At 39.0% G+C, this 22,732-nt stretch overlaps 1 protein-coding gene across 5 annotated transcripts in view; it reads right to left on the bottom strand.

Annotated features, from left to right (window-relative positions):
- The window catches only part of BBS9 (Bardet-Biedl syndrome 9), a 422,371-nt gene that overhangs the window by 384,846 nt on the left and 14,793 nt on the right, over positions 1 to 22,732 (bottom strand). For 4 of the 5 annotated variants that reach the window (XR_011539202.1, XR_011539203.1, XM_070616207.1 and 1 more), the window contains exons 3-5: positions 20,951 to 21,101; positions 17,763 to 17,827; positions 12,334 to 12,447 (exon numbers count right to left, since the gene is read on the bottom strand). Coding sequence is in view for 3 of the 5 variants with exons in the window: in XM_070616207.1 (XP_070472308.1) it covers positions 12,334 to 12,447; positions 17,763 to 17,827; positions 20,951 to 21,101 (330 nt within the window). In the remaining 2 variants the exon portion in view is untranslated. The remainder of the gene's footprint in view (positions 1 to 12,333; positions 12,448 to 17,762; positions 17,828 to 20,950; positions 21,102 to 22,732) is intronic. The other variant, XM_070616210.1, reaches the window with a different exon arrangement.

Genomic DNA, 22,732 nt, shown 5'->3' with positions numbered 1-22,732 from the left:
ACAACCGAACTGTTGAACCCACAAGGATTTTATGATGAACATTCCTTTTTCAAATCTGGCAATACAGGGACTACTTTCAAAAAATCCTTTCAAAAATGTAACACTGCGAATTAAATAAACAAATAAACAAGTAAATGATAAAGAATAATAAACCTACACCAACAGCAGTGAAACAAAGGAAGGGACACAACTTCATGCCATAATCTTCAAAAGATGATGACCATCAAGACACATAAATGTTCCCAAGAATCTTCAGGGCTAGATTTAGTGCATCTTGTGAAGGTTCTAACTCCAAACTCCACACAAGGGGGAGGGGGTGGCAAGGTTGTGAATAAACCAGATTCTGAAAACCTTACTAAAACTCTCAAGTTTAGAGAAAGACAGATCCAGAGGAGACGCAGACAGCCTGAAGAAATGGAAATACCCAGAATAACAAAAGCTGTACCTTCACCACACGCCCCTTCTAACAGACAAGAAAAACAAATTTTATCATGTTGATGTTTTTCTGCAAAAAGAAAGAAAACAGTAAAGGCCATAGATCATAAAAATAGCAGCCAGGCTAAATGTCTCCAGCAATGATTATGACTATGAAAGTGGAAGATGGGCTAGAGAAGAAACTGCCGTGTGAAGCCTCACACACACCCACGAGGGCAGGAAGAAAAATGGGGGTGGGAGGAAGAGGGGGTGAAGGGAATGGAAAGGGACCCTGGCGAGATACAGTCAAAAAGGGAAGGAACAAATGGGGCTGACTCTGAGGAAACCCAGTAAGGAAGTCATTACAGAAAAGATGCAAAGTTTAAGAACATCCACTCCACCTTCCAAGATAACAAGTTACAGACCATACAGGTGGTCTGTGATTCAAGACACTTAACAAAACCACACTAGACAGGGCTGAGGCCAGATCGTCCAGTGAGGCTACAGATACCCTCTCTATCTCCCCCTCCCATGCCCATCGCCCCCACAGACAAGTGACAGGTAGAGACACTGAGCAATATCCAGCCCTCAAAACAGTGTGTCAGAAGGGAAAACAAACTCATCTCTGATTGTGTTGGGTGGGAGGAAAGGCAAGGAAAATTAACCAGCACCATAAAAAGGCAAACTGGCCCAGACGGAGTTGGCCAGTGAGATGAAAAGAGATCGGCCTGGCAAATCCATAAACACACTACAGAAAAAAGCCAGGGAGAGAGGGAGAGGGGAAGATGACGTACAAAAGACAGATGAAGAAAAACAGAAGCAAGAATCAAAAGAAAGCTCTCTGAAAACATTTCACACTACTGAGCAATTTAATAAGAATGTGAATTAAAGTAAAAAATCATGCCATGACAGGGTGACACAGCAGGATGCAGAACTAAAACAACAAAACGAGAACCAAACCAAATCCCTGACAATATATTATCTATATGTGAAATACAACATTATAATAATTGAAGGACCACTTGTTAACAAGGGAGACACAGCTGTGGGGTCATCTACCAAATCTCAAAAGATGAGTGGATGATCCACATAATATGGACAGGATATAAAAAGAACAGACCCAAAATGACTCAGAGACTACTTTATGTCAGGAAATCTCAAATTTCATGGAACAAAAGTCCTTTACAAGCAACATTCCAAGTATATAGACTGAAAAAGGAACCTGAAAGAAAAGGCAAGGTAGCGAGAACAAGCAGAGGGCGCTGACTGTCAGAAGTGCTGTATACATGCTCCCCATTAGTATCAGAGTGCTGATACAGGATACTCCCCTCAGTCCCAGAGTACTGAAACAGGGTACTCCCCACCCACCTACAGACATGTTACCATAGATCCTGAGCTGTGATTTGGACACACCCTATGTGTAGCTGAAGAGAGATTTCCCAGAATATAAAATGTGCATAGTTTTAAAATAACCATATGAAATTTTTTTCCGTTTTAAAGGAAAGGCGAGTTTGATTTTGAGTGCAAGAATTGACAGGTAAAATATACCCATCACCAAATATTTAGGAATATCACATAATATCCTATTTTTTCTGTATGCAGATAAACCCAATTAATATGTATTTTTTTCTGTTTGCTGGTAAATCCATGTGTTTACAATTGATGCAAAATGAGGGCCAATATTTAATAAATTCTTGAAGTGACTTCGAGATATATTCATAAGAAGTAAAAGCTTTTCTAAGAAATATCTCTATTTGACATATTTATTGCCATTACTTGCCTACCTCCCATATTATACAGCACCAGACTTTACGTTATAAACATACTTCTTCAACGACTCTGCCCTTTTGATGGTGAGACAGCTAAAATCCAGAAAGATAAAATTACTCTGGATTAGGTCAAGGTGGAACACTGTGGGTTACATTATCAGTGGTTGTGCTGGGAGATGATGCTACATCATTTATTTTCCTTTTTCTACAAGTCTATACGTTTAAAATATTCCTTTGTGAACATGATTACTTTTATAACAAAAATATACATGTTTTGGTGTGGGAGTATTGAAAGAAAGGAAAAGATGAAGTAAAAATCATATCCCACATTATTTTAAGCTTCAATCTACCTATGAAGAATTTGGGACATGCCCTTAAATTTAACATATCTATGCGCGCCAGGACTAAAATAATGACAAATGGCCTTACAAAGCATTCAGTTAAACTGAACTGCAACAAATCTCTAAATACGAACAAACATTTGGAGCAATTATCCCTCCCATGATGCAGCCAGGGTGAGTCTGCATGCAGCCCACAGCACAGCACTCCCTTTAACTGCTTAGCCTGCCTTCTCCCGTTCACAGACACACCCATGGCACACACTCAAACCACCCCCCCACTGCCTCCCCAGTCAGTTCTAAGGCAGCACCTCAGGGGGGTTCTAGGAGAGAAAGGGAAACCCAAAGCAAGAGGGACATTTACAGTTGTTGGCCGCCCAACACCTATTTCACTCTCTTTTATTAATGTTATGTAAACAGGTTAAAGGTGGCCCCTACATATTGGCTCCATGTTGTTTACTTCCTCACAGCAGGATGACCTTGAACTTAAAGCTCACAGATGCCAAACTCAAATTTTTATGCCTCCAATTGCTTTAAGTATAGCCCAAGTTAGCATATTTTTAGTCATTTCGAGTGTGCCTGATTTGCACACCCCGCAAAACTGCACCCCACATCTGCCAGCCATAGAGAAGACAAATCCTGGGGTTACAAAAGGCTCCAGTCACTGCTGCCCTCCACAGCTCCTCGACCAAGACTCACCATCTGGCGTCTGAGCAACACCACCTGGACACATAGGCAGCACTTGGATTTCCCTTTCCCTGGGGAGTTTCCTTGCCCTCTCCTCCTCCCTTCCCCTTCTAGGTAACGGACCCTATCACTGTCTCTGGAAGGTCTCCTGCTGTAAAGGACTTCCCCGTCATGCAATCCTGTCAAAGCACCACCCAACTAAAGCTCGTTGTGTGCTACTGAGGTCTCATAGTCACATCTTTTTCCTTGATCAGTTCCAACTTCCTCAAACTCACCACAGCTAACCATTCAGTGATATTCCCCCAAGATCCACCCCTTCCCACTCTTAGTCTTAGTGAAAAGAAGAAAACTGACCCTACCTCCCCCACACATAACTCAGGCCCAAGCTTAATCGTATTCCTTTGGTAACAGTGATTGGTTCAGAAATGGCCCAACAAGAGCCACTGAGTTGAAAGAGACCTTTGCTGAGCCTTCTGGGAGAAAGGCAGGCACTTTTTCACATGGACCAGAATCTTAGAAGTAGGATATAGAGCTGCTATAGCCACCTTGTAACCAGGAGGAAATGGCCTGTCCAAGGAAATAGAAGCAAGAGATGAAAAGAGAGAAAACAGATCTGATCACACTGGAGGCCCAAATGATGATAGCCAGTAAATTTTCTATTCTTGCTTACGCCAACTGTCAACTACAATCAAAAGAATCCTCAGTTGTACCAAAGATAAGGTTGGAAAGAGAAAAGAAGAACACCCAATGGAAAAGCAAAATTGTGGCCTATGCAGAAATTGGGAGGTTTTCATTTTTGATGGTAACATTTCTTTAAGTCTTGAGTTGTCTGTTACCAGATAAGCTCAAAATATAAATATCCCCATATCAAACAAAAACTTATGATCAAGAAAACTAATTTTAAAACTTAGAGCAGCCTACAGACTACAATACTGTACTGTACACTTTAAAATCTGAGATACAAACATTGAATCATTATGTTGCACACATGAAATTAACATAATGTCAATTATACCTCAATAAAAAAAATCTGTAAAGAGAGTAGATCTCATGTTGTGTTCTTATCACAGTAAAATTACAAATTGATAGGTAGATAGGTAGGTAGATAAAGGGAAACCCAAAGCATGATGGACATAGAATAAACAAAAGATGAACACAAATAAAAAATGAGTAAAGAAGCAAAAAATGTTGGAGAAGGATAAAAATTGAAGAAAAAACCAGATGGTGGTGATAATCTCTACTAAAGAATTAAAGAGCCTTTTTTTGCATAAACCACAAATTCATTATGAAGGAAAAGCAATAATTCAACATAACTATAAAGCACAAATTACAGGATTAGAAATAAAATTTTAAGGGACAAAACTAACCTGTCATAATCCAAACAGCAAAAGTTTTCAAATAAAAATGTATTCAAGTTAAGTTTTTCAACAAAATATTATAGAAGGCATTTTGTTCATCAGATCAAGATTTCACCCTGCGTCCTCAAAGACTTCTCCCTCCTTATAAAACCTGTTCCCCTCCAGCTGTGGCCTTATCTCTCTCTTACCCTTCATGGCCACATCTCTTCACAAAGCAGCTTTCCTTTGGGATTTCCATTTCTTCTCTATGGATTCCTCATTCTGGGGCAACTGGACCAATGCTCCTATCCTTCTTTGAAAACGGCTCTCTCTATGATCACCAATGGCCTCCAAATGACAAAATCCAAAAGTTTCTTTTCAATACTCCAGCAGCTTAACCTCTGACACTCCTGATTCCTCTCCTACCTCTTGAAACGCTTTTCCTTCTCCTTCCATGACATCATGCTCTCCTATCTCTCCATTTCTATCTCTTAATCTCTTGAGTTAGTTCATCTTCCTATCCCCACCCTTAAATTAGTCATTCTCAATAAACATAGTCATAGCACTCTCTTTGTCTATAGAGTACTAAAATCCTTCTTCATTAAAGATCAGCTGGTAGCTAAAGGTGATAATTCCGCCTTACTGAGGGCTTTAAGCTATAGGTAAGAAAGTCAATTTAGTAGCCTGAAAATACCAAGATGTTTTTAAAGCAAAGTAATTTTTTTAAAGTACTCTAACTTCTGAAGAATAATCTTCTCAAGAGGAACAACTATCACAGAAGGAATGAAAACTTTATACTAAAGACCATAAAATTACTCATTTATAGGAAACTGGGGTTAGTAACCTCTGGATTAAAGTGCATAAAAATGAAGAGCTGGAATAAAAAAGGTAATAGCACATTTGCCTACCCTCATGCACGCCCCTCCCTCATACATACACACACACACACACACACACACACACACACATTTACTCAGCCTGAGGGAGGTGCTCCATCTTCAGGGCTCCAGCACAACTTTGTACATATCCATCTCTATTACAACTCATCTCATTATGTTATAGTTAATTCTTACTCTTTATTACCCCCTAGGTTGTGAGCTGCTTGAGAACATAAATTGTCTTTTATTCATCTTTCTACTCCAAGAAACTAGTACAGCGCCTGGGCACTCAGAGACTCTAAATAAATGTGCACTGGATGGATGGATGGATGGATAGATGGACAAACAGAGAGATGATGCAAGAGGGGACTAATGCCAGACTTGCTCTAGTCCCTGAAAGTTTCCATACATCTCCAACAAATCAACTATTTCTTCCCAGTGTCCCTGTCGCACACTTGAAAGATGCCTATGCATTACAAGGTTCATCAACCTGTCCCAGCCCTACAGGGCAAATTTTTGCCAACTGAGGACATAACTAACTACAGAGTCTCCAAGTCAAATTACGAGTAAAGAAAATTCTAGCTCAAATATCTTGATGGTAGCAAGATACATTACATGGACTATATAAAGTATCTTATTTTTACCAAGCTAAGTATATGCAGTTGTTGACCTTAAAACAATAACATTCTTTCTTCATTCCACCATTGGCTTTCTGTCAGTCGATATTAATGCTGTCCTTTTCCAAATACTATTCTGAAATGGCAAGCTTATCTTAAGTGGGTAAACTACTAGGTAAACTACCATGTCAACAACCATTGGAAGTTGTAGGGACACATAGAGAAAAGCAGGGGAAACTCTGGCAGAAACATCATTTGTTACTTTTTTTTTTTAAAGATTTTATTTTTTTCCTTTTTCTCCCCAAAGCCCCCCAGTACATAGTTGTATATTCTTTGTTGTGGGTCCTTCTAGTTGTGGCATGTGGGACGCTGCCACATCATGGCTTGATGAGCAGTGCCATGTCCACGTCCAGGATTCGAACCAGAGAAACACTGGGCTGCCTGCAGCGGAGCATGCGAACTTAACCACTCGGCCACGGGGCCAGCCCCCTGTTACTTTTTTCAAAAACAAGTAGAGTTCAAATTACCAAACCAAATAAATTCTACCAACTTTAATAATATATTTTAAATCAATTCAAATCCACCTTTTTAAAATTGATTTAGTATATTTCCAAACTGTAATTTGATTGTCCATGCTTATGTCACTAATTTTGCAAGCATTAATTTGTCAATATTATAAAAAGCAAAGATTAACTTTTTTTTTTAATATTTTATTTTTCCTTTTTCTCCCCAAAGCTCCCAAGTACATAGTTGCATATTTTCACTTGTGGGTCCTTCTAGCTGTGGCATGTGGGACGCCACCTCAGCAAAGCCTGATGAGTGGTGCCATGTCTACACCCAGGATCCGAACCGGCAAAACCCTGGGCCACCAAAGCGGAGCACATGAACTTAACCACTTGGTCACAGGGCCAGCCCCTAAACTACTATTTTTTAAAAAGCCTAGAGTCACATGTTCCTTCAAAAAAGCAGCTTAGATTTAAATAAAAAAAAACTACAAATATTTTTTAACTTCAAACACATCTCCCACACCCACCTCTGTGAAACAAAGCCCAAAATAGCAATTAATGTTGCACATTTCAGTCACTTCCTCCTAGAAAGTATAATATGGAAAGAATTTTAATTTAAAATATGGGGCCAGCCCCATGGCACAGTGGTTAAGTCTGGCACACTCCACTTTGGCAGCCTGGGTTTACAGGTTCAGATCCCAGGCGAGGATCTACACCATTTGTCAAGCCATGTTGTGGTGGCGAGCCACACACAAAACAGAGGAAGACTGGCACAGATGTTAGCTCAGGGCCAATCTTCCTCACCAAAAAACAAACAAACAAACATATGGAATAGCAGGTAGTAGTCTGAATAATGGAATATTTTAGGCAAATATTCTTCAACTAGTTCACAAAACTAGATTTCCTATTTCTTTATCACTACTTTTTCACAATAGACATTGCACATAACTTGAGGTAAAACCAAACCTCACTGCATCAAATGAATGCACCTTTGAGTTTTCGCAAATGCATAAAAGGTGTTTTTGAAAGGTTTTCTTAACAAACCAGCAAACAAAAAAAGGTTTAAAAAAAGCATTAGTCTTTTGCTAATTTCAAATAATATATTACCCTTCCACATATAACCTCCCTGATTATTTTGGGAGGAGACTTCTCCTATAAAACAAAGCGCCAACTAAAAAAATGAAATTGAAAAAGGAAATATCTGACCCAAAAGTTACTCGACATGTTTTCCATAATCTATGAAAAATCAGGGGCCAGCCCAGTGGTGCAGCACTTAAGTTCGTACGTTCCGCTTCTCGGCAGCCCAGGGTTCGCCAGTTCGGATCCTGGGTGTGGACATGGCACCACTTGGCAAAAGCCATGCTGTGGTAGGCGTCCCATGTATAAAGTAGAGGAAGATGGGCATGGATGTTAGCTCGGGGCCAGTCTCCCTCAGCAAAAAGAGGAGGACTGGCAGTAGTTAGCTCAGGGCTAATCTTCCTCAAAAAAAAAAAGAAAGAAAGAAAAGGAAAATCAAAGTGATGCACTAACTTTGGCCAAACCAAGATACACCCCTTTCTGATAGGAAAGAGTTTTTTCCTGAATTAAGAAGAAGGTAAATTTACTCACAGCCCAGTTGTGGAAGCAGTTTAGTATGGTTAACACCACAAGATTCTGGAAGCAGAGAGCCTGGATTAGAATCCTTCCTCTACTGTTTACTAAGTATATCTTAAGTTACTCTACCTGTAAAGCGCTTAGAACACCACCTTATTCTAACACAGAATAAGCACTTGGTAGACACAGAACAGCAGTATAGATCTCCGTGGCTCGGCATCGCCTGGGAGACCATCAGAAATGCAAATTCACAGGTCCAGTTCCGAACTTACAGAGTCAGAACCTGCATTTTTATCATGATCCCCTTGTTATTCAAATGCAAATTAAAGTCTGAGAAGCCCAGCTAGAAAGCATTTTTACGGTATATTCCGAGATGTTACCTATTATAACTAGTTTTTTAAAAAACCACTCCATTACTTTTCTGTAACTTGAATAAGTTACATTTATTTTTAGTAAAAGGCAAAGCACTATTTGGGATCAAAATTCCTCCATTAGTGGTTTCTCACCATACCTCAGTCAAAGGCAGAACTAAATCCCAAAGTTGTAGAGGACTGCCATCTGGTGGTACTTCATTCCGACGTACATATAAAATAAACTCCCTCTGTCATCCCAGCCTTTTTTTTTGTATTTGTTTTGTATTTGTTCAAAATGGTGCCAGGTTTTCTTTTTGCTGAATTCCTTTCTTGAGGACCACTGACATGATTACTCAACAAAAATTACTCAACTGACATAATTCCATAAGAAGTCATTCTAAATACAGAGGAAGGTAGAAGACAAGGATATTTTTCTTCTTCTTCTCCCCAAAGCCCCCGAGTACATAGCTGTATATTGCAGTAGTAGGTCCCTCTGGTTGTGCTATGTGGGACGCTGCCTCAGCATGGCCTGATGAGTGGTGCCATGTCAGTGCCCAGGATGCGAACTGGCGAAACCCTGGGCTGCCGAAGTGGAGTGCACAAACCTAATCACTTGGCAATGGGGCCAGCCCCAAAGACAAGGATTTTTAAATTCAGATCAACTCCAGGGAAGTTTTCAAATTAAAAGATTGACATGCTCACTCCTGGAAAGTTGCACATTAGGCACAGAGCTTTCTTCTGAAATGTACGTATCTTGATGTAACTCTACTTTCTTCTTCCTAAGTTCTGTACTTTTTTTTTTTTTTGAGGAAGATTAGCCCTGAGCTAACTACTGCCAGTCCTCCTCTTTTTGCCGAAGAAGCCTGGCCCTGAGCTAACATCCATGCCCATCTTCCTCCACTTTACATGTGGGATGCCTACCACAGCATGGCTTGCCAAGTGGTGCCGTGTCCACACCCGGGATCCAAACCGGCGAACCCCAGGCCACCGAGAAGCGGAAAGTGCACACTTAACCGCTGCACCACCAGGCCAGCCCCCTAAGTTCTGTACTTTTTATGATTTATTTATATAGTATTTGCTGGGGGGGAGAGCTTCCAGATTGAGAAAAAAATATTTTATAACCTTCTGACTCAATTACTCCACTTTTACAGTCTATCCTAAGGAAACAATCAGAAATGTGGACAAAGATTTATGTTCAAATATGTTCATTTAAGCAGACAAAACTTAATCCTAATAGCTTCATAGTAACCCATTGAACGTATGAATCAAAACTTACTTAGGCGTTCTCCTCTATTACTCATTTAGATCACTTCTAATTTTTCCATATTACAAATAAATACATATATATAAAAGGAAGGAAAGGAAGACAGAAAGAGGGAGGAAATAAATATATGGCAACTTCATATAACTTTGCCATATTTGGATCGTTTCCTAATACACAGTCCCATAAGTCACATGGCATCCAAGAACATTTTCATGGTTCTTAATAGCCAAGCTGCTTTACAAGAGTGTTGTATCGTTTTCCACGGCCACGCGCACAGAGGATGTACAGACTGCACTATCACCTTCCTAGCATCAGGTTTTACCCCACGGCTAAATTTTATATCAGTTTTATTGAGATATAATTTACATGCCACCCCTTTAAAGTACCAACTCAATGGTTTTTAGTGTATTTACAGGGCTGTGCAACCATCACCATAATCTAATTTTAGAACATTTTCATCATCCCAAAAAGAAACCTTGTACCCATTAGCAGTAACCCCATTCCCCCTGCCAACCTCCTAATATGGCTAATTTTTACTAATTTACCACCCCCCTATTTTTTCATGTTTTCTTGTAGATACCACAATGACATTATGTAAGTGCTTCAAACCTATGAAATGGAATAATTAGTTCTGCTACTCTGATATTTCTCTGTGTCAAATTGTGAAATATTCTGCTTAACCACAGAGAAGTAAAACATGTCATAATGGCTTCTTGTTTTGTAAAAAGGTACTTTCTAAATGTAAGGCATAATTTAAGAACTAAGAGAAGGTATCATATAAGTAGAAAATTAGTTATTTTCAAAACTAGGAGCAACTGTCATTACTTTGGAATTCCATTATTAAATCCAGCAAAAATGTCACACAAAAGCAAGGAACTTCTTTTTATTTTATTTAAAACTTTATTTTAATTGGATTATCTTAATCCGACAATAAAATTAAAAGTACAGTGCAATCATTATAAGATAACATTTGATATGTGATCTAAAGAATTGTCTTGATGCTACCAAAAAAACAAAAACTTACTTTCATTTAGCCAAAACACTTTTTTCTCATATCATAATTTTTTGGACTCCAGATATATAGAATTTAGCAATTTGCCTTTTGGGGATTTAGTAAGAGAAAGAGAATTGAAAATAATTAATTAAACAATGGAGAATTAGGTCCCCCAATCATGCCAGACTTTTTTTAAAAGAAGAATGAAAATCAGTTCTAAGAGTTGAGGTTGGGAGAGGACACTTAACTGGTAGAAGTTAGCTTCCCATCAAATTTTAGCTCTTTCTCTCCTTTCTTCATCTAACTGTAGACATCCCCCATATACCCCACGTATACCCCCATATACCCCACAAACCAAACATTCCTATTACTCAAGTTAAGCAATTCTGCAAGGCAGCCAAGTATTTCGTTTCATACCACTTGAACTACACAACACTTTTACTTGTACATCGCCACCCAAAATATTCCTGACTGCCAACTGGTATACTCAAATTCACCTCTATTCCTTACCTTTACCGCTATGTATGAAGAAACTAAGTTCACATGAATAAAGGACACTTTCAAAATAAAGTCGTTTTTTCATGTCACTAAAGAAAAATCTAACATAGATAGTCTACTTTTTAATGCAATGGTTAAACAATAAACTCATAAAAACATGAGCCCAAAAAGAGCTAAAATATTATAAAATCCTTAGTTACAGGTTCAGCAGGTACACACACACACACACAAAATCACACAGGTAAGCGTCACCCACTGGCTTCTTGTCCTCACTCACCAACAGCTCCTCTATCACGCTGTCACGGTGAAGTGAGAGGAGTCGGGCTGTAAATAAAAACCCTCCCCTGCCAACAGCAACCATGAACACAAGCAAGCACCAAGCCCTGGAAACTCAGGAAACTCCAGGACTAGGGTGGGCATGCTCCAGGGAGCCCTCATCCTAATTAGAAAAAGATGCTCCCAAGGTGGGAGGAACCCAGCGTCGCTGAGCCAGCACTTGGTAAAGGTAATGCCTTTGTGAAATTTAGAAAAAGACCCTTCCTCTGAGGAGGTTTATTCCCAAGCCAGGGCACGGGCCATGATGAGCAGTCTGAATTTCAATCTCCACTTGCCCTCAGTCCAGGAACCCTTGTGCAGAAACAACGGCACAACCCTGCGGTGGTCCCGGAGGTGGGTGAGGTAGAGGGGGGACGGCAGCTTCCCCCTGCCAATAGCAAACAGAGCAGGGGTCCCCTATCAAGGAGGAGATCAACCCCTCCTTCCACTGAGAGGCAGGCACACAGTTTCACCACAAAAAAGCTCAATTTCAGTCAGTTCACGTATAAAAGACAAAATTTGAAGAAAAGGCAGTTTTAGAAATGTCTCTGTAGACCATATAAAAGTGCCAGTTATTTGAAAATCAAACACCTTTAATGTGTAAAGTTTTCTTTTTTTATTATTTTGCTCAAGTATTTTAATATAAAGGTTCCAATAAAATATGTTTAACTCTCTCTGAGATTCACACCACGCAATCCTCCGTTTTTATACGGCCAAATATTCTAAATCTGGTACTTGTAATAGCATACGCATGATTAAATGCAAATTACCTTTTACACCGCCAAATGATCCATAAGTCATATTGCAGGCTATTCTCTGAAGATTATGTTCATACATCAATTTGATCTGATACTGGTTCCCATGTTCCACATTACCCAAGGTTCCTAAGGAGAAAAAAGTGAAAGGATTGCTTTGTGTTTGTTTACATTAAAAAATATTAATTTCTTCTCATCCTCTACACCAATTCTAAGTAATTCAATCTCAGCAAAATTCAAAATGACAAAGTACTAAAACATTACGTATTATGAACAATTAGCATAGTGATGACACAGAATGCCAGCACAGTTAAAAGAATTTAAGTCTCACCTACATCATACCATTAGATGAAATACTACCTTGGGTGACATTTTATTATCTATTTCCATTATGTCTGAGTAAAAGTGTAATTATTTAATTAACAACAAAACCTTCCAATTTCAGCTCTGAAATAAATGAGGTTAAGTTCCTTGCACTTATAAACAATAACAGAGCAAAGACATGACTCAAAGTGTCTAAGAAAAAATTCCCTGCACTTTCAAGCAATTCAATTTTCTGTCCCAACTCTCAAAATACTCAAGCCTCTAATACATTCATTCTAATTCAGTGGAGAAATCTTCTGAAGCTTCTCTCAGCAAGCAAAGAGGACAATATGTTTTATTTGAAGTCTGCCAAGAAGAATCTCCTTCAAAACAAAGAAAAATACCATCTCTGCAGTTAATAGATCATATGTGCTACAATCACTTTCTAGTTCTTTCCAAATAAGAGAAGATTCTTTATCCATATTTACTCTCTGGTTGTTAGGCTTTCTAGAGTTCTTAAAGTTGGAGCTATATCCCAGTGACCAGGCAAGAACATTATGGTTAAAAGACGTGTTGGAAAGAAAAAGGATTCAGAACACAAATTTTTCCATAAAGAAGCATCTTCGCCATTCATTCAAAAATGCAAAAGTTAAAGAAAAACTTAAAATATCATAAAGTAGGGGTCGGCCTGGTGGCACAGCAGTTAAGTGCGCACGTTCCACTTCAAGGCCCAGGGTTCACAGGTTCGGATCCCGGGTGCGGACATGGCACCGCTCAGCAAGCCATGCTGTGGCAGGCATCCCACATATAAAGTAGAGGAAGATGGCATGGATGTTAGCTCAGGGCCAGTTTTCCTCAGCAAAAAAGAGGAGGCTTGGCAGCAGATGTTAGCTCAGGGCTAATCTTCCTCAAAAAAAAAATCATAAAGCAAATGAAACAGTCCCCAATCTGGATAGTACTACATCATTAAAACAATCTAAATATATATGTGCGTATGTATGTGCACATACATTTATACATCAGAATTTACTTGTTTTTTTGTCCAGAAAGATTTACCAACATACATTGAGGTTGTAAGAACAGAAATATTTTCTATTTCCATTTTACAATTGAGGCACCTTAAGTTCAAAAAAATTTTAACAAATTTCCCCCAGGGGAAACTCAGCTGCGTGGCCGAGTGGTTAAGTTTGCACGCTCCTCTTCAGCGGCCCAGGGTTTCACTGGTTTGGATCCTGGGCGCAGACATGACACCACTCATCAGGCCATGCTGAGGCAGCCTCCCATATGCCACAACTAGAAGGACCCACAACTGAAAGTATAAACTATGTAGCGGGGAGCTTTGGGAAGAAAAAGGAAAAATAAAATCTTTAAAAAAAAAAAAGAAATTTCCCCCAAATCACTCAGCTGGTAAAGGAGACAGTACTCAAACTAGGTCTTTGGAGCCAGCACTACATATCCCAGTGCCTTGTTCCCCATTATTTAACAACTTTCAGGGAACTTGGTAAGCCAATGACAAGTTCCCAGAATAAAGCAGCAGCGAAAATGTCATTTCCACCTCCGCCTTTCTCAGCCTCTCCTTCTCTTCCTCATTTGGAAGGTGAAGGGTTGAAAGAAAAAAACTAACAGGGCAGGATTTCTTGGAGGAGAATTCCATCTACTCAGATCTATGCCCCTGAAAATGATAACAACAGACTTCACATACCAAAAGAATAAAAAACAAAGAGAAACACTCAAATTTACCAGCTAACCCTGATAGGAGATAAGGCTTTCTGGGATCTAAGTAGCACTAAAATCAGTAAGGTCCAGGGAAACAGATAGGTAATCACAACAACACGAGGAGGGGAGGGAACCAAACTCCAACTAAATAACTCACAGCATTAATCTAAGGAGAGTTCTAGCCTCCAACAAACCAGAAAAAGAAGTTACAAGAAACATTTGTTTGTCCCCACAGAAATTACAAATGTCATTCAGCACCTAAAACCAGATCAACCTCTCCAAGAAAGGAATGCACTTATACATGCCTGCTAGCTGGAAGGTCAGGAGACACAGGGGTTGGCAGTCAATATTTAAACAAATTTGGCATAAAATGTCACCGGGACTTATGTTCTGAACAAGCTCCCAACACATTGATAAATTTTAAAATTTCAAGTGATAGCACTTTAAAACTTAACAGTGCAACTATGAAGAACAAAAGACAATTTATCTTCCTTAGATGCTACCTTGGAATAAAAGTAGTATCTGAAAATCTAAAATTTCTGACCATTTTTTTTCTAGAGAAGCATAAACGACACAAGATTAAAATTATTTATATAGGTTTTGCTCTTACATATACAGACTGAATGTAGTAAGTATAAATCTATAGTCTACATATAGCTAAAATTAATATAAAGTTTCATCAATGAGAAAGTAAATGGATATTAGCACATTTATGCTATTGGCCTTATTTAAACAAGATCTGATTTAAACAAAAAAAAGTCTCTGGAAAATCAAAAGTCACTTTGACAATAGTTTTTGGTGCAATTTTGGATAACTGCTGAGAAATCTAATGATATTAAGTGAAATAGCCATTACAGAGTAAGTTAAAAGGTTCATTGTGTTCAATAACCAAATTAGATTATATAAGCCTGTCAAAAGTAAAGACCACATTTTTTCGCCCTCTCACGGCAAACAGTAACTTTTATAAATATGTCAAATGCTTAGTAAACGCTTGTTGAGAAGCATACAATTTTTGGAAAAGAATATTTAAGAGAACATAATCAGCATGGCTTAAGCTCACACATCTGTAACCATTTACTCAGAAACTGAAGCCCATCAGAAAGGAATGTGACATGCCGTATGACACTTTACCAGAATATGATAAGATGGGCTAACTCCAGGTCAGCAAGACCCTGTAGTTAATCTATATGAAGCATGCATTTGATGACATATCACCCAAGAAGTCAGCACAGAAGCCTCTGACTATTTAGAGTTGTTTGGTGTATCCAGGAGGTTTCCTCTAGTTTGCCTCAAACCTTTTTTAGGAGCACACAACATATAAAAGAAAACAAAAAATATTCAGGGAGGGGATAGTAAGGATGTCAAGTTCAGCTAAAGCTTTCATCTGCCGACACCAGTGGTTTTACTTAAACTAGAAATGTTTATGCTTCCCCTGTTACAGTAAAAGCTAGGTAAAAGTTCAGTGTGTAACCTCAAGAAACAGACTCAAGAGAACAAAAACATTAACTTCTCTGCTTCTCAATTTAAGCCAAGCCAGGAAAAATACACAAATTGTCAGCCTACAAATATCATAAGAGGCTGAAGAAATGAGAGACAGAGAAGGGAAGTGAGGTGGGGCATAAGGGAATGTAGTTTGGACAACTCCTGATCCCCAGAGAATACAAACCTTATAAATGCGTACAAAGAATAAAAGAGTGATAAAATCACCATTCTCAGGGCAAATAACTTTCATTTTGAAGACTAATTTGAAGGAAGATACCAATGTCCCATAAATGAGTTGTGAGCAAACATGCCAGCTTCTTCAGTCAGCTTTTTTGACAAACACACATTTTATCCCACCTATGCCCTACGCCCCAGTGGAACTCTAAAGGGTTCTGTCTTTCTGGGCCATTGTTCAAACGGGACCAGGGAAGGCCAAAAGCCTAACCTCATTTCTATTTCTAGGATGCTCCCCTCTCCTGCTCCTAGAGTCCCCAGGGAGCCTCCAGAAGAGATTGACTCTCCAAGAAGTATTTAGGGATAACTGTGAGTAAGCTCTCCTCCTCCATGGCCTATGTAACTCATTAATAAAATATCACTCACAGCTAACAGGCTTATAATGGAAAACAGAGGTACACTAGATTCATGCAATAACGTAGCCTGTATCATACCGTCTTCATTTACTCCGGAAGACTAATTATTTGCCCTATCACTGGGAGAAGCAACATGTTTTACCATGAAACCAATGAGTGTTTAACAATGACAGTGAGAGGTACTATACCAGGCCTCTGATGTAAACAAGAGTGGAAAAGAAAATGACAGTGGTAACAGAGAAGGAAAAGAAGGAAGGAAGAAAATAATACATGGTAGAGAGGAATAAAGAGCTACTACCAATTGCCTCAGCACTACCCAGAAATCAGTTCACTCATTCATTCAACAAGTATGCCTACAATATACCATATGCCAGGTTACCAAACCTGCCTTTGAAATTTAACAGATCTTCACCCCAAAAAGAGACTGCCTAAGAAATATCCAGCTCAGTGACAGTAGATATGAATCATTACTCAGATGGAAAGCAAAATACAAAGAAAGCCCAAATCAAGAGAATCAGTAACAGAAATCCAAATCACAAAAGCTAATTTTAGGATTAGCTATAGTTTGTAAACTTAGCTAAGTTTACAGCAAACTCCAAAGGAGAGTATCTTTTGTATAAGAGAATAGACCTATAGATACTTAGCTTTATTGTATCCATAAAAAATTTCCCCAATATTAACTCTCTCAACTTTAACTAAAATTTATCTTACAACTGAAACAAAGTTTTTTAAAGTTACCTTTTACATTTAATAAAGACCAAAACGCTGAAACCAAACCGCAATTAACTACCATACTTGTACCCACAGCACCGTGTCAGAGAATGTGTCAGAGAAACCTGATTAAGCCTCAAACAAGTGCCTTGAAGTCTGGCTAGTGAAGACAACCAAAACTCAAGAAATTGGACCTTTAAAAAGAAAACATTTGAGGTTCACCAAAGAAAATGTACTTTAAACCACTATGACTCAGCATCTAATGAATTTTGTTGTTGCTATTGAACATTTCTTAAGACTCAAGTCTTAAGAGTCTAAGTACCCAGAATTGGCCTCTATTAGTCGTAGGCAATCCTGGACACAATTCCTAGGAGGGAAGAGATTATAAGGAACCCCCTACTAGAAATGTAAGCATGCACATTTCTGTATGCAGTATGGAAATAGCAGACCAAGAAAATGTAACAGCCTAACTACCTAAAAGAATAAATGAACAACGGGAAAATGCTAACCAAGATAAGAAAACCTTCAACCAAATGTTTTGTGTTCTCTACCAAGTTAACATTAGTGAATATCTATTCTTATATAATATTAAGAAGGCTAGTTTCTAACACAAATTCTACATTAGAAAAAAATGTCTCTTACCTGAGACAGAGTAGACACAAAGTTTCCTAGAATGTAACACAGCCAAATGAAGCATTTCAGTACCTCTGAAAAATGGGGAAAGTTTTAAAAGTTTAGATATTAGTTTCAGATGTAACCAAAACATTGCAAAATAATTTTAAAAAGAGAGTAAAACCACAGCCTACCATGAGTAAACTAAACAGTTCACCAAATAACATTCTGAGCTGAAAAATAAGCCTAACAACAGTCAGTTTGACAGTCCCAGAGGCTCAAGGACTCTGCCTCAAGGAGCTGCCTTCAAATTGAAGCTAAGGGAGCATCCAGAAAGAGTCATGTTGCAGGCCCCTTCATGAGTGCTCTCCCACAATAAAGAGAGCCAAGTGCTGGTCCTGATACCGACCCTGGTATCAGTTTCCCCACATTAAACCCAGCATATATGGGGTTAAAACCAAAACACTCATTCCCTGCTTACTCTCTGGCTTCCTGCCTCCAGAATCCACTATCCTCCATGGAGACAGACACCGTCAAGGACAAACACCTGGACCATCTCCTCCCCACAAAGAGATACGAGCTGGTGGGAAAGCTGCTGACCAGCAAGGTCACGAGCTCCCTCCTCTCTGCAAGTGTCTCAAGGCCAAAGACAGGCTGGTGGGAAAGCTCCGACCAGCAAGGCCATATGCTCCCCCTCCCCTACCTAAAGCCCCAAATAAAAACCCTTCCTTTTAGCTTTTCGGGGAGTTTGGGATTTGAGCGTTAGCTGCCCTCTCTCCTTGCTCAGCGCTGTGCAAAAATAAAGTTCCTACTTTCTTCCACTACACCCGGTGTCAGAGATTGGCTTGCTGTGCAACGGGTGAGCGAACTCACTTCAGGTTCGGTAACAGTCCTGGCTCTCTAGCTAATTAACCTGTGACCTTGGGCAAGTCACTTCATCTCTCTGAGCCTGTTCCCCCTTCTGGAAAATAAGAGGTTTTCAATTAAATAAAATAAAACACGTGAAAGCACCTTGTAAAGTACAAAGCACCACAGAACACTAATCGTTATTAGTAAACGGCATATATCACTTCCAGCTCTGAGATTTTACTAAAGGTAGTGAAAATATTTTCAGTTTGGACTAAATCTCAAATAGAAGTAACTGCCACTGTCAGCACCACACGTCCAGCCCCTATCAAGTGGTTTCCAGAGACATGGCACAGTCTAGAAATGAGAAATTCAAAGTCTTCAAGGGTCAAGCCAGTGGGCAGAAACGAATAAAGCGTGTAAATGGCTATGATCAACTGGAGACTGGGGCCAGACTAAAGGAGGCGACTACTAGTCAGTTCTGGGCTTGTGGCCAGCTCTCCACATTTTTTCAAGAAAAGCCAGAAAGGAGAGATTTTACGTGCAATCTCCTGTTTCTTAAATGCTGGCAACTCTTTACATTTAAAACACATCTGCAAGCAGGCCTCTAGTGTACAACCTCTGATACAGACCCTGTTCTAAACTACAAGGACTATAATTGAAATCAGAAGACCTGGATTGGGGTCCTGACTCTGCACCTTGATATCTGTGTGCTCATTTAATCTTTGGGAGTGTTAGTCTCTCATTTATAAAATAAGAATTATATTAGATAATACCTTCCAAACATTGATACAATGAAAATATAAATATTTATTCTAACACCAAAACAATGCATATATACACAACTATCACATAATCAATATTGCCTTTAAAATTTTTTTCTATGTGCCCTGAACACTCAAAATGATTTTTCCATCATCCACAGGAAAAGAGCATGATGTCATGGAAAGAGAGTAAAGTACAAAGTCAGGCAGACCTGGCTCTGAATTCATCCTGGCTGTGTGACCTAAAGCTCTGAATTCTAGCTAGCTGCCTTATCTCTAAATGAGAACACTTCTTACAGATAAGATTAATGAGATGGTACTAGTTAATTGATACAGTACAGCATCCACTCATTAGTGTTAACCTCCTCCCATGCAAAAAGTGATTACACAGATGAGAGCTACACTTAAGACTACTGTACAGAATGATTGTGACAGCATTTCACTTTATAAAAAAATTAAAAGGTAAAAATGCTTTTTAGAGGCAAGAATCCTGTTGTTTCCTTACTTTATAAATCCATCATGTCTAATATGTGCTAGGTACACAATGGGCACCTAATCAACATCAGCGTTAGATGGAGTAGATATTTACCAACTACCTCAGTCACAAACTTTCCCCGATCCAGCCAGTCACAGTGCTACAAGTCACATCTCACGCCCTGGCCTCTAAGATCCATGAAGCAGCTTCCCATCAAAAGGAAATATATGACTAGAAGAGAGTTAATGCTCAAGAGTGGTTGTTCAGGTTTTTCAACAGGAGTCAGGACCCTGAATAAATGGAACCTGGGGCCAATAAATTCTGATGAGCTAATGAAGTCAGCCAAAATCCAGAGCTCAGGGCACGCCCAGACTTCAGAATGCAAAAGGGGGCTCAAAAAGAAGAGCTAGGGGAAAACAAGACCACCTCTGCCTACATAACTTATCACAATGGATACTTTTATAAATGATTAAGAAATACAGATTTAACTCCAAGAAAATTCATGTACGAAAATAAGACAAAATCAGCACTATCATCAGTAAATAAAAAGCAGACATATTACACAAGATGCAAACTAATAAATGGTCTTCTAAAATAAATTAGGTTTAAAAGCAAAGCACTTTGAAACAAAGTTCTTGTAAAGGGAAGACTTACTGTATGGGTTGAGCTGGCTCCTTTTAAGAAACTAAAGACCTCTCTACCCCAAATAAGTAAGTAGTTTTAAAGCCTCAAAGTTATGCACCTAATAGCATAACTGCTACTTTGTTTAATAATTTAAACAGACATTTATATAACCTGGACAATTAGCGCTTTAAATAAGTGAATACTTTCTATTTCTTTATTTGGTTATTTTCAAAAGCTTCCCTCTTTTCCTTTAAGCTTATGATACGTCAGGCATCTTAGGTCTATTACTATTTAAAAAAAAAAAAGTCCTAAATTATTCTATCTTAAATGTACAAGTTTCCATGTAAAAAAATGTTCAGTACATGAAGAACATCTAGGTGACAATATCCAGAAAGTATATTTAATTCCCAATAGTCTTTTTTTCTTTGAAGAATCCACAAAAGTGACACAGTAACAGACTGACATACGCCAACTAAAATAAAATACCAGAATTAGTAGGCTGTACTTACGAAACAAACTTCCCTACTTCCACTTGCAGTATTGGATCGCGGAGATGCACTTCGAGAAGCAAATCTTCAGCTTGAGTTCCCTCTCCTGTTTTTACAGGATGGGGGTTAAAGATTCTTAGGTATCCCATAAAGCTACCTACAATTACTTTATCTGTAGAGAGATTTTTTTAAAAAGATACAGGAAGAAACAAACATTAGCAACAAAATTTCTTTGGAAATAAACTTTCTAATGTCTAAAAGAGAAAACTAAAAATTTTAAAAATCCAGTCTTACTTCATATACAGAGGCCAATCTGCCAACAGAAGATGTAATTAAGGTGAACTTATTTTAATAACATACAGCTTTTCACAAATAGCTTTATGCCACCAATTTTCAAATGTACTTACATACTACAATTTTTCCTAAGCCTTGATTTGGTATCAGTAGTCATAATGTAACTCAGTCAAAGCAAGCCCTTTTACCAGAGGACTAGTATAAAGTTGTAAAGTCATTTCATCAAAGAGTGCCAACTCTACAGCTGGCTGCGGACGTCGAAAACCTGTATTACAAAGGATTCTGAGGCCTCACTAGATAGAGTGCTCTGACTAACAATGTCTAATCTTGGGTACAAGAGGGGGAAATGGTAGGATAGGTATTGTGGGTTGAAATGTGTCCCCCTCAAAGATATGTTGAAGTCCTAACCCCCACCATCTGTGACTTTATTTGGAAATAGGGTCTTCGCAGATGTAATCAAGTTAAGATGGGGGTCACACTCAGGTGTGTGATAGGACTCGATCAGTATCCTTATAAGAAGAGAAAGTGGAGACAGGGGAGAGACAGACAAGGAGAAGATGACCACGCGATGATGAACTGGCATGATACATCTACAAGCCAAAGCAAGCCTGGGACTACCAGAAGCTGGAAGAGGCAAAGAAGGATCCTAGAGGCTTCAGAGGGAGCATGGCCCTGTCAACACCTTAATTTTGGACTTCTAGCCTCCAGAACTGTGAAAGAACAAATTTGTTGATTTAAGGCTCCCAATTTGTGGTGCTTTGTTATGGCAGCCCTAGGAAACTAATACTTTGGGGGTCATTTTTGAAATCCCTGAATTAGTATAGTACATTGACTTTTTTCCATCTACTTAAAAGTGAGAGTTCTACATATTTATTGAGACCTTATTATGTGCCGGGCAATGGGCTAAGTAGCTTATATGTACTAACTCATTAAATCCTCATAATAACTCCATAAGAGAGGCTTATCCTGGGAATTTCAATCCTGAATAGACACACATGTCATCGGGAATCTGGGGCTAGGTGATCTGATAGCAGCCCCCTGGAGGTCTATAAGGTCTCTGGAGCCATGCTGGTTCCTGTCCCCGACTAAGGCTTGGCCAATTCAACTCTTCCTAAATTTGGGAGAGCTATGTCACTCTTATTCCAATCTCTCTTTTATTTACATTTATCACAGCTGTTTCCTGTACCTAGTAGCAAAAAAAAAAATTAATTGATATAGAAATTGGCACCAGAGAATAAACTGTGGGCATCAATTCCTACAGGGATATTTAGAAATTGGTTCTTGAGCTGAGCTGAAGCACAAAGTAGTATAACTCCTGTTCACATTCTAAGTGGGGTTAAGGAGCATTGTACACAGTGACAGAATGTTTAATCAAGTTAACATCCTCAGGCATCCGGGACCCTGTGCCCATTGCAGATGACACTCTGGTGGGCTGGACAGCTGCTGCCACAGGCCAACTAAACAGGAAGGAGGAATGCCAAGTCATATGTAAGATGGCTTTTTCTAAGG

The sequence above is a fragment of the Equus przewalskii genome, chromosome 4 (assembly GCF_037783145.1).
Source record: "Equus przewalskii isolate Varuska chromosome 4, EquPr2, whole genome shotgun sequence".
Classification (NCBI taxonomy): Eukaryota; Metazoa; Chordata; class Mammalia; order Perissodactyla; family Equidae; genus Equus; species Equus przewalskii.
Note: the sequence above shows the minus strand (reverse complement) of the source record. Positions and strands in the feature narration are given on the sequence as shown.